This window comes from Artemia franciscana, chromosome 7, assembly GCF_032884065.1.
Source record: "Artemia franciscana chromosome 7, ASM3288406v1, whole genome shotgun sequence".
Taxonomy (NCBI): domain Eukaryota; kingdom Metazoa; phylum Arthropoda; class Branchiopoda; order Anostraca; family Artemiidae; genus Artemia; species Artemia franciscana.
In genome coordinates, this window is record NC_088869.1 from 24,866,867 (window position 1) to 24,882,940 (window position 16,074).

General features: G+C 34.2%; 1 protein-coding gene across 1 annotated transcript in view; it reads right to left on the reverse strand.

Moving 5' to 3' along the window:
* Positions 1-1,323: 1,323 nt before the first annotated feature.
* LOC136029041 (uncharacterized) overlaps positions 1,324-16,074 on the reverse strand; it is a 33,439-nt gene continuing 18,688 nt past the window's right edge. The window contains exons 4-6 of the mRNA XM_065707077.1: positions 15,327-15,583; positions 6,305-6,499; positions 1,324-1,499 (exon numbers count right to left, since the gene is read on the reverse strand). Of these exons, the coding sequence (XP_065563149.1) occupies positions 1,384-1,499; positions 6,305-6,499; positions 15,327-15,583 (568 nt within the window). The 3' untranslated portion in view covers positions 1,324-1,383. The remainder of the gene's footprint in view (positions 1,500-6,304; positions 6,500-15,326; positions 15,584-16,074) is intronic.

Sequence of the window (16,074 nt, forward strand, 5' to 3'; positions counted from 1 at the left end):
TTCTCTAGGTCCGCCCCTGAATATCTATTTGTTTATTCTCCACTAATTACATAAGTTTTGAAGCATCAACTCGCATTTCCTTTCTCTTTTTTAGGATTAAAGCGAACTAACTGCTTTAGCGTCATCTAGGTACTTACTTAAAAAGGAAGCATGACTGTTACTCCTGATTCTTACTCCAGTTTTACATCTACGTTGCCGTTCCGACACTCGTAGAATCCTTGCCAAAAAAAGGAGTAATATTTTTTGCAATTAAATATTGAACTTACTAGGCTGCATGGAAGTTCCATGATGGAACCGATGAAAGATATTGTAAACAAGCATAAATAAACAAAAGAGGATATCTAACAAATTTACAGGTACAATCATATACTCAAGAAACGATATTTACATATTACATATAGACGCTAAAATAAAACATATTTTTTTGTACAGAAAGTTTTAGTTTATTTTAGATGGTAATTAAACAAATGAATTACAATGCATTTTAGTTTTTGGTGATATCTTAATATTTATGACATTTTCAAATGTCCAAAAACAAAACCTAAAACAGGACTTCCAAAATATATTTTCTGTGAAATATAATTATACTAAATTTAATGACATTAGCATTATCACAGATTAATTTGGTCTACGCTAAGATTAATTTTCTTAATTTGAAATAAACTAACAGTTTATATCAGATATAAATATATTTTTCATGTAAATGCATCTTCCATAATCGGGTACATGCTAAGGACGGATCGTAATTACGTGTTTTATTGAAAAGAAAGTACGGAGCTATGGAACTATTTCTAGCTCCACCGCTTGGACGCAACTTGTGCTGATTTGTTCCTAATTTTTATTCCAACTTTGAAATTTGTTCATTTTTTAAGTCAAATCATTTTCCGATCATATAGTTGGTCTAGATTTTAAAGGGGTTTTTCTTGCATAAAAAAAATCAAGCGGTTGTATTTTTTTGTCCCTTTTTTTCATTTAAATGGAGGCACTTGAAGGATGGGGAGAGGGTACTCACACAAGTTTTTGAAACAAAGTCTCCCTATTTTCATGCACGAAAGCTTGCTTTTTAAAACATAATTCAGTGTTAAAAGCACTATTTACCTCAAGCCATATGTGATTTTTCCCTTGAAATGAATTTCTATGGACATTTTGTATGGCCGTAAAAGCAAATGTAAGTTTTAAAGAGTAACTATTAATGTAGTATTTTGTTGTAGCTTGAAATAACTTTTTGTTTTTTGTGTTAAGTTCTCCTTCAAAAACATCACTACTAACTAAGTTATTAATGTATTTTCGACCAATAATCAAACAGATAAACATAAATATCAGGTTGAAAGTATAACAATACTATGGAATGAAAGCAAAAACTTTTGATTGTTCTCACAAACTTTAGATGTTTTCATTCGTCTGAGTAAATTCTTTATCAGGCTCCTCAATTGTAACAGTAACAATGGGCGCAATTGACAATTTGTGTGGCTCATCTTTTGTCAAAGTTTCATACGACTCTGAAAGAATAGATAAAAATTATATATGAATAGCGACGAAGACCAAACTAACTTTCCATCACAAACAAAAAGAACAATAGAGAATTATTTTCATAAGACAGTAGAATTCAAATTTGAAAGAATATTTAAAATATTTAGGTGGAATATTTTAGCAGTAAAAACTTGTTTTTAATTGTGTTTCTTTCTTTTCAATGAGTTGCCTCACTTTTATTTATCAGTCCTGGTTGAACTTCACTGAAATAAGGATGCTGGGACTGTTTTAAAAATTTTCAGTTTAGTTTTAATAGTAGTGTGTTGTTGTAAGTCTATTTTCTTTCATGTATTTATGTTTTGCTGAGGACGGTCCTTGGACATAGGGCGGAAATATGCATTCAAATTAGAATTCCACTGTCTTACGAAAATATTTTCCTATTGTTCTTCTTGTTTTTGATGTTTGAAAAACTATACAATTTTACAATTATACAATTTCTACAATTATACAAATTACATTTTACAAATTTGTATATTAAATACTAATTATATTATACAATTATAGAAATTATACAATTATACAATTTTGTATTTTGACGAAATTTCATTCGTCTGAGTAAACCCTTTGACATCCTCCTCCACTGTAACAGTAACAATGGGCGCAATTGACAATTTGTGTGGCTCATATTTTGTCAAAATTTCATACGACTGAAGAAATAAATAAAACACAGTCTCGAGCTCTTCCTACAAGATGGTATTTTAATAAAAATACAATCACAACGAAAATATTTTGAACAAAAATTTATTTGCGATTAATATAATATTAAAAGTGGAAAAACATTTTCAATTCTTTTGGAGGACTATTTTTTTTTTAACGTGCATCTTATTTACTAATGAGAATCACTGATTTTCTTTTGTTGTTAAAAGCTACTCCGAGCACGGCGGAATTTTTAGTGCATGGAAAAAAAAATGGTAGCGTAACTGATAGGATGTTTGTTTTGAGCACAGATTTTGGTTGAACCTATTTTCTTTTTACGCTTTGCCTATTTATGATTTCTTTGTAATTTGCCTATTTTCTAATTTTTAAACTTAGGGGATTTTTTAACTTTGTTTCACAACTTTAAATTAAAAAGGGTGAATGGGTAGAATTTTCCTTTAAATATATCTAATTCCAACGCTAGGCATTTCGCACATACTTATTCTTGTGGTTACAATACTCAAGGAAAAATCTTCATAATATGAAATATACAGGGTGCATTCTGAAAGTAATGCAGTTATTTTTTTAATTGATTGTTGAACAAATTTTCACAAACACATAAAAATTTCTAAAGTACTGTTCTTGGGCTTCTACATATTTTCCCAGCGACTCCACAATGAAAAGTATGAGCCCCGGATGGCGTCTTCAAAAAAGTCTTTCAAGGTGTTTGTCAAGGCTGATTGGATCTCTTCCATGGATGAAATGGGCTCCTTTCAGGACTACCTTGACACGGGGGAACAAAAGAAGTCTACTGAAGTGACATCAGGACTATAGAGGGACGGGGTAGCGTTGAAACTATATATCTGGCTAGGAAATTGCGGAATCGTGCCGCGTTGTGGCAAGGCACGTTGTCGTGATTGAGTTGGCCGGTCTATGAAGATGTCTTTTCTCCTCTTGACCACCCATTTTTGTAGTCTTTCCAACACACCCATATAGTAGACAGTTTCAACTATCTACGTTTGATGACTAAACTCCTTATGAACTTCGCCTTTGCTGTCAAAAAAGATAATCGGCATTTATACCACTTTTGATTTGCTCATGCTTGTCTTTCTGGGTATAAGGGATCGGTTGATGTGCCACTTATATCTTTGGCGTTTTGATTCTGGATCGTATTCAAAAGCCAGGGCTCATCCCCAGTGATGAAGTAGTCCATACAGTTAGGCCCGTTTTGAACATGTTACAAAAGAAAAGTTGAAATCTGATGCTATTCTGCTTGATTGTCGATCCTATTTTTTCTGAGAACTGGCCGGTGCGCAGAGGTTCACAATAACTGACGTTTTGCCGCTTTCACAGCTTTAAAGGCGCTAAGTTTATTTTGAATTTTGTCGTCGTATAAACGTCAAAGTTTAAGGAATTTCAGCTTGCAATAGTCATTTTCACGGAGTATCTGCTTTGACCCGTGCAGATTATTCCAGTAACGAAGTATAAGACGGGAATTCTCTAGTGGCGCTGTTTTGAGAGGACAAGGGGGAAGTCCCTCCAATAATCTGGAGAAAAACTTATTATATAGCCCATACCCCTTGATTCTCCAGATATAAACCCTCTTGCCCCAATAAAAATGCTGGGACTATGTCCCTGGAATTCTGAGCTACTTAATATTTATATTTCAAGACCACACTGAAGCACGAGTTACAGAGAACAGTCTAATTTTGAACGATGGTAATTACCATGACGAATCAAATAAAACAGAAAAGAATTTCGGAAGAGCGTTTAAAGAGGTCATAAAAGAAGCCAGATATTTATAACATAACTCTTAGAAGTTACGTAACCCTAGAAAAAATTCTTCTGGGCAGCGTACTAAACTTGCAAGTATCGTCAAAACTTAGGATGAAGTCACAAAAACAAAAGATTCAATGGTGAGAACAATTTTAACGCTAGTTGAGGATAGGTGGGGCAAGGGCCAATTACTAAAAAGTTCTGTTGGGACTATTATGAGTAAAATATACTCGCCAGTGTCTCTCGAATTAAATTTCAAGCGAGAGCAATTTTTGGCACCTATAAGGAATCTTAAAAGATTGATTGAAAATTTAGGAACCCAAGTAGCAAAACTAGAGGTAACAAACTGATGATTATGAAGCACTAAAACAGCTTGGAACTCCTGTTTCTCATGGTTTTTCAATGATTTTCATCCTTTCCTGTTTTTCATAAAGTGCTTTTTTTCAAGTTGGTTATAAAAGGGTGACGTTACGTGTGAATAAAAATAAAAAAGAATCATAATGTGGAGTCATTGCGTGGAATGGATGTGTGGAGTCCCGTTTTGCTTGATTTGAGCTGTAGGTTGGTTAGGTTTAAATGAGCTCTCTCTCTCACACACTCTCTCTCTTTGTCGTTACTTTTAGCAAATGTTTTAAATATCATGTAATTAGAAGTTTAAGTATTTTTTTTTCATGACCCCTTCCTTTAAAGGTCCTATAAACTTTGTTCGAATTAGAGGTTTTGTTTATTGAGTGATTTTTATACCACTTGGCGGTGCTATAATACATGCTGAGCAATGTCTCTTAGTCAAGCACTGACATTCTTAATCCACTACCACAACCTCAGCTGGTAATACCGAATAGAAGAATAAATTTGTGTCGGTAACCTGCAAAACTAACCGGTTTAACAATTCATTCATGCCGTTTTTACTAGTAGCTTTAATAAAATGCCCAGAACTAGAATTGTAAAAGACAGAGTCATCTTGTTGTGATTTTATCAGAGACTGAAAACTATTTCGAAATAAATGATTTAGATATTGTTATGTATTTTGTACTCTTATGTTTTATGAGAAACTATGTATATCCCTTAGTTTTTTTCTATTCCATAGTGTTATTACTTATAAACAAAATATATTGTATTTTATCTTCTTTACATCCCCTTCAACCTACTTCAAGCTGCGTGTCAGTAATTGCAGTACAAAGAACATCAAACACACAAAAAAGAAGTATTTTTTTGTATACAAATAAACAACAGCAGGTTAGAATTACCATAGATTTTACCTTATGCCTGGGAAGTAACTGAAATACGATGTTGCAAACAAACTGTTAGTTGAAATTTCAATTCGATGCGGTAGAATAGCATTGTGTGACCTAATTGCGTTTTAAGGAGAAATAGTTAACTGAGTATTCTAAAATTTAAGAGAAAATTTCAAATTTGGGTATAATATTGACTTTAATAGAAATTGTTCAGCTGAAAGCAACTATTCATATTTAATATTTAAAGCCAGCTTATACTAACGTGAAACTAATAAATAAATTAAAATTCAATTATATAAGTAACACAAAAGATTTTCAATCAAGATTCTGAACAAAAAACTTTGAAAATCCGAATATTTCTTAATCATATCCAAAAAGTTCTTTGAACAGAAAAAAAGTTTCCAAATGTGAAGCCAAAATGTTTGGACTTTATTTAGTTTAGTTCATTTGCTGTCTTGATTGAAAGAGCTTTACCTGTTACGTTCATATTGTTCTTTATTTTTTACTTAACTTATAAATCGGAGGCAGTGGGGTCTGAAGTCTTATTTATATTGATATTTAGTTTAAAAACAGACGTCGATTACAAATGCAAAATAATAAAAATACAAAACTTTTCAAATCTGAATATTTGCATGTAAAATACTAACTGTATGAAAAATATTCAAGCTAATTACCAATCAAAAATAGTCAAATATAGATAGTATCGACGCATCCAAATTCCTATGTAATAAATTTAAAATATTACCAACAGTAGCAACCATAATAATACTCCAGTCAAATGTGAAGCCAAAATATTTGGATTTTATTTAATTTAGTTCATTTGCTGTCTTGATTGACAGCAAATGTTCTGTTCATATTTCGGTTCCGTTCCTGTTCCGTTTATATTTCTTCTATATTTTTATCTTAACTTATAAATCGAAGACAGTGTGGTCTAAAGTTTTATTTGTATTGATAACTTCGATTACAAACGCAAAATAATAAAAATACAAAACATTTCAAAACTTGAATATTTGTATGTAAAATAAAAACTATATGAAAAACATTCAAGTTAATTACCAATCAAAAACAGCCAAATATAAATAGTATCGACGCATCCAAGCTCCTATATAATAAATTTAAAATATTACCAGCAGTAGTAACCATGATAATTCCCCAGCCAATTGACCAGCACCATCCAACTAAACAAAATAGGACTGTCACCAGTTGTGAGATCCCAACAGCGAGGGAAATAAAGAATGCTTGGAGCCGGTGATCATTTGTTGGCTCGAGAGTAAATCGAGGAGCCCCACAGCACAGATTAGAAAATCCTGCACTTATTGTACCTGAAAAATACTCAATAACAAGTACGATCTAATGCCAGTATGTCTTTGAAAGAAAAATTTTTTAAAGATCATAAGAGATTCTCATCTCTTAGGGCTAAGGAACATGAAATTATATGACATATTCCTACTACTATTAACAACTATGTGAACCACCAAGCCACTTGAGGCTGATAAAGCTGAGCTAACTCCTCTAATCGCCCTTTGTTTCAGAGAAATCACTCTTTATTCCCTCACATGTAGTTCCATTTTCAAAAAATTCTTTCTATGGCTTCTTCCCAGCCCATTCAAGGACACAAAGCCTGATCTTTGGCCCAAGAAGACTGAGAAAAATAATGCTTTTAGCAACCTATCATTCTTCGTTTGTTAAAGCTGATATAGCCATCTTATCCTTTTGTTTATTATGGCTAACCATGTAGATTATTTCACTGTAACTCAAGGCTGGCATTAATGTACAAGATAGACGTTAAAACTTAAAAAAACATAAACTATGTATATTTTTAGAAGATGGTCTCCCCCGAAACCCCGATATACATACTAAAGTTCATCGCCCCCCCCCCAATACTTCAAAAGCGAATGCTCTACCTCAAAGATAACGGATGAAAATTCTCACTAACAAAACATTATTTTTCACAGTGCTTGAACAAGGGGCGGGCTTATTGATGCACATATTTTTGAAAGTAAACTCTCTGGTTCAAGCATCTTAAGAGGCAAGCTGCACTCCAAATTACTCTCAGCAAAGCAATAATAAAACCAAAGCACGAAGAATGGGAGGTTTGAAGGGATAAACTCCTTATATTTAGAATAATTTTGTTTGTTTTATGATTTAATGTTACTTCCCATTTTCAACAAGAAGAAGACTTGATTTTTTATTTCATTTCATCTTGAGTGGTTCATACGTAATTGAATCTTTCTACAAACTTCGTCTTTTCATATATATTAAATAAAAAACACAAGTTTTTTCAACTGAAAATAAGAACGACATTATAACTTAAAACGAACAGAAATTATAACGTATATGAAAGGGGCTGTCCCCTCCTCAACGCCTCGTTATTTATGCTAGAGTTTTTTATTATCTTTAGAGATAGAGCTGTGATAAAGAGTAAAACTTTTTCGTTAAAAGCGAGGCGTTGAGGAGGAGACAGCCACTTTAGTATACGGAAAAAATTCCTCTTCGCTTGAAGTTTTAATGTCGCTCCTTGCTTTTAGTAGAAAAAACTTATTTTTATTTTACTTCTGATCTATTATAAATAATGCCAGGAAATCTGACCCAAAAGCACGGAAAAACCCTCTCACCATAGAAATCTCCTCTATACAATTCAATCCATGTGAAAATTTACCCCAGGCAATTACTCTTAACCACTCCGCCCGTAAAACTGAGACGGAAAAGAGAAGGCAAGACACATAAAAAGAATTTTTATAAGAATTCTGGCAAATTCCTGCAGTTTATAGCTTCCCCTGACAAGTTCACTCCCTGGAAACTTCTCTCCCCATGGAAAATTCCCCCTTGGAAAAACCCCAAGCATAAAATTTGCCCCCCCTCCTGATATACGCAATAATTTCTGTTCTTTTCAAGGTTTAATGTCCCTCCTTACCTTCAGTTGAATTTTTTTTTTTAATTTAATTTCTGATTGTTATTTTCATAATGCTGAGACATCCAGCACCCTCTTCATGAAAATTTTCTTCCCCCATGAAAAATTTCTCCATAGAAAGATCCTCCCACGAAACAATCTCCCCTGAACCCCCTCCCCCATCCCACCAGAAAAAATACTCCCAACAACTAATACTGTATGTATACAATGGGCAAAATTCATAACTTGCACCCCTTCCCCGGAGGACTGCGCGGTATTAAGTCATTCTCAAAGACATAGTTATTAGATTTGTCAACTCTGTTCAGCAGATGGGCTATCTCACAATTTTCATCCAAGCGTGGGAGGAGGCCAAGTTGTCCTCCAATTTCTTGTCACTTAAAAAGAAAACTACTTTCTAGGACCACTGGGTCGATACGATCACCTCTGGAAAAAAAAACAACAGAAAAACGCAAATCCACGATCATTTTTCTGGCAAAAAATACAAGCCATTTTGCAGATAAGAGCTTGAAACCTCTACAGTCGGGTTCTCTGATACGCTGAATCTTATAGTGTGATTTTCATTAGGGATATATTATTTTAAGGGGCTTTTTTGAAAATAAGGCAAATTTTCTCAAACTTGTTGCTTTTGATGGGTAGGGCTAAATTTGATGGAACTAATATATTTAAAATCAGCGTTAAAATCTAATTCTTTTGAAGCATCTATTTGTATCAAAATTCTATTTCTTAGAGTTTCGGTTATTATAGAGCCGAGTCGCTCCTTACTTACAGTTCGTTACCACGAACTGTTTAATAACAGATAATCGGAGCTTAATGTTATTCTGGTCAAGAGTATTTAAGGCTTTTCAAGGGACATTTTAGGGAAGTAGCCCTAAATTTTGTAGATCATTAACTTAAAAAAGGAAAAGATTATCCCTGAATTGCTTTGGAATGGAGAGAATGCTTTACTAGTTAGGATTAAGATTGAACATAATGCTTATGAATTCTGCTTGTTTGACCTAGAAATCATACCTTGAAAATGAACAAATTATTCAAACACCATATTTTAGATCCAGAAACTATTTGATAGAATTTACGATAAAGGTACAAACGTAAATATGCAGTAGTGAGAAATATGCAGTGGTGGTTCTGGTATCGTTTGTACCCGGGGAAAAACCTCGATTTTGGCCCCCCCCTGGTCTCTCATAAAATTCTCAGACCAAATTTTCACAAAATTTTGGTTTATTGAGGAAGCTATTTTAAATTGTTTTATTTGAAATTTTGCACCCATAAAATATCTGCACCCGGGGTAAGTGCTCTGTCTCCCCTGTAAAATTGCCTCTGGTTATATGCCCTCCTCCTGTCTATATTAGTCGAAAACTACGGTAAGGAAGCTCCATGGAACAAACTGGCGGTCATAAAATCAAACAGTTCTTGGTAAAGAATTTTCTAACGAATAGATATATCCCATGTCCCTTTTTCCCCAAACTGTCTGATCAAAGTTATAAGGTAACCATTTTTTAGCATAGTTGAAAGATCCAATAACAGCAGTGACGTGATAAGGCCTTCCACGAGACCCAAAGCCACTACTCCCTTTCTTTAATCATTTAAGATGATTAAAAAGTTTAAATGCGATTCCCCTCTGGGCAAGACACAGGTGTATTTTACGAACAGAGAATGTTTTCTAAGAGATGCAGGTGCCTGTTATGTAATATGGAATGTTTACTTATGTTGAGTGTGACGCAATCTTGCGTGACTTGACAGATTTATTGGGGGCAACGTAATCTTACGTGACTTCATAGATATATTGGAAATGACGTTATCTTGCGTAACAAGATAGACTTCAGGGGGCCTTATGGGGCATCCCCGCTTTTAACTTGACAAAGCAATCACGTGGGTGTTACGTGAAGATGGTGTTTACGTGGGATGTTACGTTATGACAGGATACACGTGGGGTGTTATGTACTGACGGTACACACGTGGGTGCTACGTATTGGCTGCTTACACGTGAAATTTTACGTAATGGCACTGCACTGGTGGGGTGTTACATAATGTCGGTGCACACAAGGGTGTTACATAATACTTTAAGAGATTTTCTCTTCATGATTCCATTTTTCTTCAGAATTTCATTTTGTTTGAAAAAATTTTTCTCATGGGACCTTTATATTCCAAATATTTTTATCCAAATTAGGATTCGAAAGAGATTTCCCCTCAATGGAATAGAGCGCTAGAACACTGGATCAAGAAAACCTTTCTAATATTATTACTTGGGTAATACTTCCTACGTTATAGCCTATTTTCTGCTGGATTTCTGAAACGATTAATTAGATTGAATGTTTCCAACCCTTTCCTCGTGAGAGCGCACAAGCATCCCAATGCTATTGGTATTTTATCTATTAAATACGCCTGCCTCTTACATTCAAAAATTTTTATCTTTATACTACCAAAATCATATTTTAAAAAATTAAACACACAAACGATGAAAAAAGAGACAAATTTTTGCACTGGGGTATTTTTGTGTGGTTTGGATGAAATACAACGTTTTTTTGAGCCAATGCATGCATATTCACGCAACAGTCACAAAATCTCGCTGGCCCATCCTAGCAAGCGATTCCAGAGAGGGAGGGTTTTTATTAGAGGTTAAATTTAAGCCATATTAAGAGGTATTTCTGAGAGGTCTTAATGAAAATGCCTCGTTTTTGTTGTTCTATTAGTTGCACATACCTGTTACATTCTATTAATTTTAATCTTAATACTAGCAAAATCACATTTTGAAAAATGAAAAACACAAATGATCAAAAAAGAGATACATTTTTGCATTCAGTTATTTCTGACAGCTTTTAATGAAAATGCCACGTTTCTTTGAGCTAAGATTATGCACATTCACGCCACCGTGGCCCACATTCACGTCCCACACTAAATAAATTTAAAGGTAAATTTAAACCATATTAGGATATATTTCTGAGAGGTCTTAATGAAAATGCCCCGTTTCTAATGCTCTATTAAATGGACCTGTCTATTCCATTCGATTGATTTAAATCTTGATAATAGTAAAATCACATTTGGAAAAATGAAACGCATAAACATTGAAAAAAGAGATACATTTTTGTATTCGGTTATTTCTGAGAGTTTTAAAAAAACGGCATGTTTCTTGGAGACAAGACTAGGCATAGTCACGCCACTGTGAGTATATGTGGATCGGCCCACACTAGAAAGCAACCCCAGAAGGAGTAGGTTGTTATTCGAGGTAACTTTAAGACTTATTAAGAGATGACATGCATTATCACACGTTGTGTATGAGCCCGAAATGGAATGTGATGTCTCAAGGGAAAAACATAGCGAACTATTTTATGAGATGGATTCAAAGCTTTCATTTTAACTATGATTCCACGGGGTATTATTTCCGAACAAATATTTTACTGCGTTACATTCTTATGTTTTCATTATTTTTAGGGTCCACTCGCAGCTCCAACGTTTATAATGTTTATTCACAAGTCAGAAAAGGAAATTTCAGAGACACAGGTACTAATACCGGACCCAAAGGGGGTCTACTAGAGTCTGAGACGGGTTAGCAGGTTTTTTTTTACCAGATTCAGAGAGAAATTACCTGAATTTGGGGGGATTTTTACATACTTTTTTTTAGTGAATGTTAAAAAAAAGATAAACTTTTTCAAAAATTAAGACAATTAGTTTTTCTTAGAGAATTTTAGAAATGTTTTCTTAGAGAATGACACAAAAATACTTAAACAATGTATAAAGTTGTTTTTGTGAGAGTAAAGTTTGAAAAACCTTAGGTGTGATAATGTGCACCGGAGAGTGTCACCTGGCTGGTAAATTGTGCCAGGTTGGCTTCAATTGCCAGGAATCAACTGAAAAAGCGTTATTGGAGATTTCTCATTAAGTTCAAGCGATCGATTCTAGTGTAGACGGATATTCTTGGAAGAAAATGTATGAAAATACCATATGTACGATAATGGTTGCTATACGGTGCCAGAGGTCCAGTCAAAATGTGGCACAGTGGTGTGAATTGACATAGCGCATCAAGTGGAGGGTGGCATGCAAGAAAGCCATCTAATGGATTAAAAGCATATTTTTAAGAGGAAAATACCAAATGTCTTACGAATGGTGAGGGGTGCCAGAGGCTTTCGTGTGCTATCCATAGTTTGACACGATGGTGTGAATTTTCTTGGACTAACACGTTAATGGTGGCTTGAAAAAACACAGTCTAATTGATTTAAAGCATATTTTTATAATGAAAATATCTGAAAAATGTCTTTGAAATGATGAAGAGTGCAAGAGGGCCATGCTTCATCCATATTTTACCACACCAACGTGAATTACCTTGAACAGGCACTTTCTACAGCTTAAAGTTAATGTGGAAGGAGTGGAAAGAATTTTATTCTTTTGGCGAAGAGGAACTGAAATTTAAAACTCAGTCAAAGAAACGAGACATTTTCACTTAGACCTTCCAGAAATATCTCTTAATATGGCTTAAATGTGCCTGTAATAATAACCCCCTCCCTCTGGATTTGCTCTCTAGGGTGGGCCTGCTAAATAAAGAAATCAAAGAATTGTGTCGTTTTCATAAAAACCTCTCAGAAATGACCAAACGCAAATATCTGTCTTTCTTTTCCTTGTTTGAATGTTTTATTTTTGAAAATATGATTTTTCTAGTATCATTATTTAAATGAATTGACTGTCACAGGCAGGTGCAACTAATAGATCAATATAAAACAGGCATTTTCATTCAGACCTCTCAGAAATATTTCCCATTATGGCTTAAATTTGCCTCTAATAACAAAACTCCCCCTCTGGAATCGCTTGCTACGATGAGCCAGGCGCATATTTTCACAGTGGCGTGAATATGCATAGCCTTGGCTAAAAGAAACGTGGTATTTTCATTGAAGTCACTCAAAAACAACCGAATGCAAAAATTTGTCCTTTTACATCGTTTTCCGTGTTTCATTTTTCAAAATGTGATTTCGCTAGTATCAAATTTAAATTAAAGGAATGTAAGAAGCAGATGCATCTAATAGAGAAATAAAAACGAGGCATTTTCATTATGACCTCTCAGATATACCCCTTAATATAGCTTAAATTTACCTCTAATAATAACCCTCTCCCTCTGGAATTGTTTGCTAGGGTGGACCAGTCACATAATGTGACAGTGGTGTTAATGAGCATAGTATCGGCTCAATGAAACGTGGTATTTTCATTAAAAACTCTAAAAAAAGTGTCTCTTTTTTAATCGTTTGCATGTTTCATTTTTCAAAATAGATTTTGCTTGTATCAAGGTTTAAATTAATTGAATGTAACAGGCAAGTGCATCTAATAGACTAAAATCAATAGCACTGGGATGCTTGTACGCTCTCATGTGGAAAGGGTGGGAAAAATGCTATATATTTAGTCGTTCTAGAAAGCAGGTAGGGAATAGGCTATCACGTAGAAAGTATTTTCTGAAAAATAATATTAAAAAGGATTTTTCGGTACACTTGTCTCGCGCTCCATTCTATTCAGGAGAAGTGTGTTTCGAATACTAATGTGGATAAAAATCCTTGGAATATAACGGTCCCCTGAAAAAAAACGTCTTGAGAGAAAAGAAAATTTCGAAGAAAAATTTCTTGACAGAAAAATCACCTAGAAAGAAAATGAAATTCTGAAGAAAAAAAAACTTTTAAAGTATTTTATAACCCCCACGTGATTCAGCATATCAGAGAACCCTATTGTAGAAGTTTCAAGCTCCTATCTACAAAAATGTGGAATTTTGTATTTTTTGCCAGAAGGCAGATCACGGATGCGTGTTTATTTGTTTTTTTTTCTTTTTTTTTTCTTTTTCCCAGGGGTGATCGTATCAACCCAGTTGTCCTAGAATGTTGCGAGAGGGCTCATTCTAACGGAAATGAAAAGTTCTAGTGCCCTTTTTAAGTGACCAAAAAATTGGAGGGCACCTAGGCCCCCTCCCACGCTAATTATTTTCCCAAAGTCAACGGATCAAAATTCTGAGATAGCCATTTTATTCAGCGTAGTCGAAAAACCTTATAACTATGTCTTTGGGGACGAATTACTCCCCCACAGTTGCCGTGGGAGGGGCTACAAGTTACAAACTTTGACGAGTGCTTACATATGGTAATGGTTATTGGGGAGTATGCAGGCGTTTTCAGTACGATTTTTTGGTTGGAGGGGGGGAGAGGTTGAGAATAGGGGGATAGGCTGGGGGAACTTTCCATCGAGGAATTTGTCATGGTGGAAGAAAATTTCCATGGAGGGAGCGCAGGATTTACTAACATTATTTAAAAAAAAATCATTGAAAAAATAAATATGAAAAAGTTTTTTCAGCTGGAAGTAAAGAGCAGCATTAAAACTTAAAACAAACAGAAATTATTACCCATATGAGGGTCTCACCTCCTCCTAATACCCCGCTCTTTACGCTAAAGTATTTTTAGTAATTTCAACTATTTATTCTACGGCTTTTGTGATTCAGGGGTCATTCTTAATGAATTGGGACAAAATTTAAGCTTTAGTGTAAATAGCGAGGTACCGACGAGGGGGTGAACCCCCTCATATATGTAATAAAAACATGAGAATACAAAACTTCTTTACGTAAGCTAATTTATAAGTTACGTATATCTTTTACTAAAAAAAGATTCGTAAAAAATTAAAAGTTCTAGTTGCCTTTATCTTAATTAACCAAACAATCGGAGGGCAACTAGGGTTCCTCCCCTGCTCTTTTTTCTCAAAATCATTCGATCAAAATTATGAGAAAGCCATTTAGCAAAAAAAAATTAATAAAGATGCAAATGTCGTTTAATTATTCATCTGCGGAGAGCCAAAATCAAAACATACATTGATTGAAAAACGTTCAGAAATTAAATAAAAAAAAAATAATTTTTTTAAACTGAAAGTAAGGAGCAAAATTAAAACTTAAAACGAACAGAAATTACTTCGTATATGAAAGGGGCTGCTTCCTCACCAACGCCCCGCTCTTTACGCTAATTTTTTTTACTGTTTTAAAAAGAAGAGTTGAGAGAAAGAGTCAAACTTCAGCGTAAAGAGCTGGGCGTTGGTGAGGAAGTAACCCCTTTCATATACGAAGTAATTTCTGTTCGTTTCAAGTTTTAATTTTGCTACTTACTTTCAGTTAAAAAAAATGTTTTTTTTTTATTTAATAATTGTAAAAGGGTCAAAGGCCAATTAAAGGTTACCTGACCCTATTAAAATTTGAGATCAGGAATTTGAGTTGGTTAAAAATAAAGGTACCAGACCTGTCCCGGGAACAACTGCATTCATTATCAAGAATATTCTTGCAAGAAACTTTGGAAGAATTGGAACTGCCGCCTGAATTGTTGACTCACGTTCAATGAGGGGTGCAGGAACTTTGTGAAGACGACGGAATGCACCTTGCTTCTTTACGCTTTTTACGATTATTCGCTGTAGATCTCTAGCAGTTTTCGGGCGGTTACGCTTGAATTTGGTAAAATCAATTGTATCTGAATCATCGAGATCTGAATCACTTTCTGATCTACAAAAATGAACAAAAAGGTTAAGTCTTGGCACAAATAATCAAACAACAATTTACAATTGTTTCTAAAACTACAAGGATATCCACAAACAAACTCTACGTGAGAAAACAAATTCAAATTAATTTGGTTCTTCAACATGACTTCGTAACACATACAAAACTATCTATTATAAAATGTGTGGCGGACTCTGTTTTTAAGTATTTCTTGAATATAGGGTCATTAGCAGTAAAGGGTTGTCACAAGTAATATTGTCACAAAAAATCAAGTCATTTTGAAGAATATTTTTCTACTTGATTATTAACGTATATATATATATATAATTCTCTTTATGAAAGGTTTACCTTTATAATACCGCTTACAAGGAGAGCAGTAAAGTTTGCGGTTAAAAACAAAATTTACTTGACTTTTCTTCAGATATGTGCTTCGGAAAAGTAGCAACAAAAGAAATAGAAAGAATTGAGAAAATACTTCAAGAAAATTCAGCAGAAGA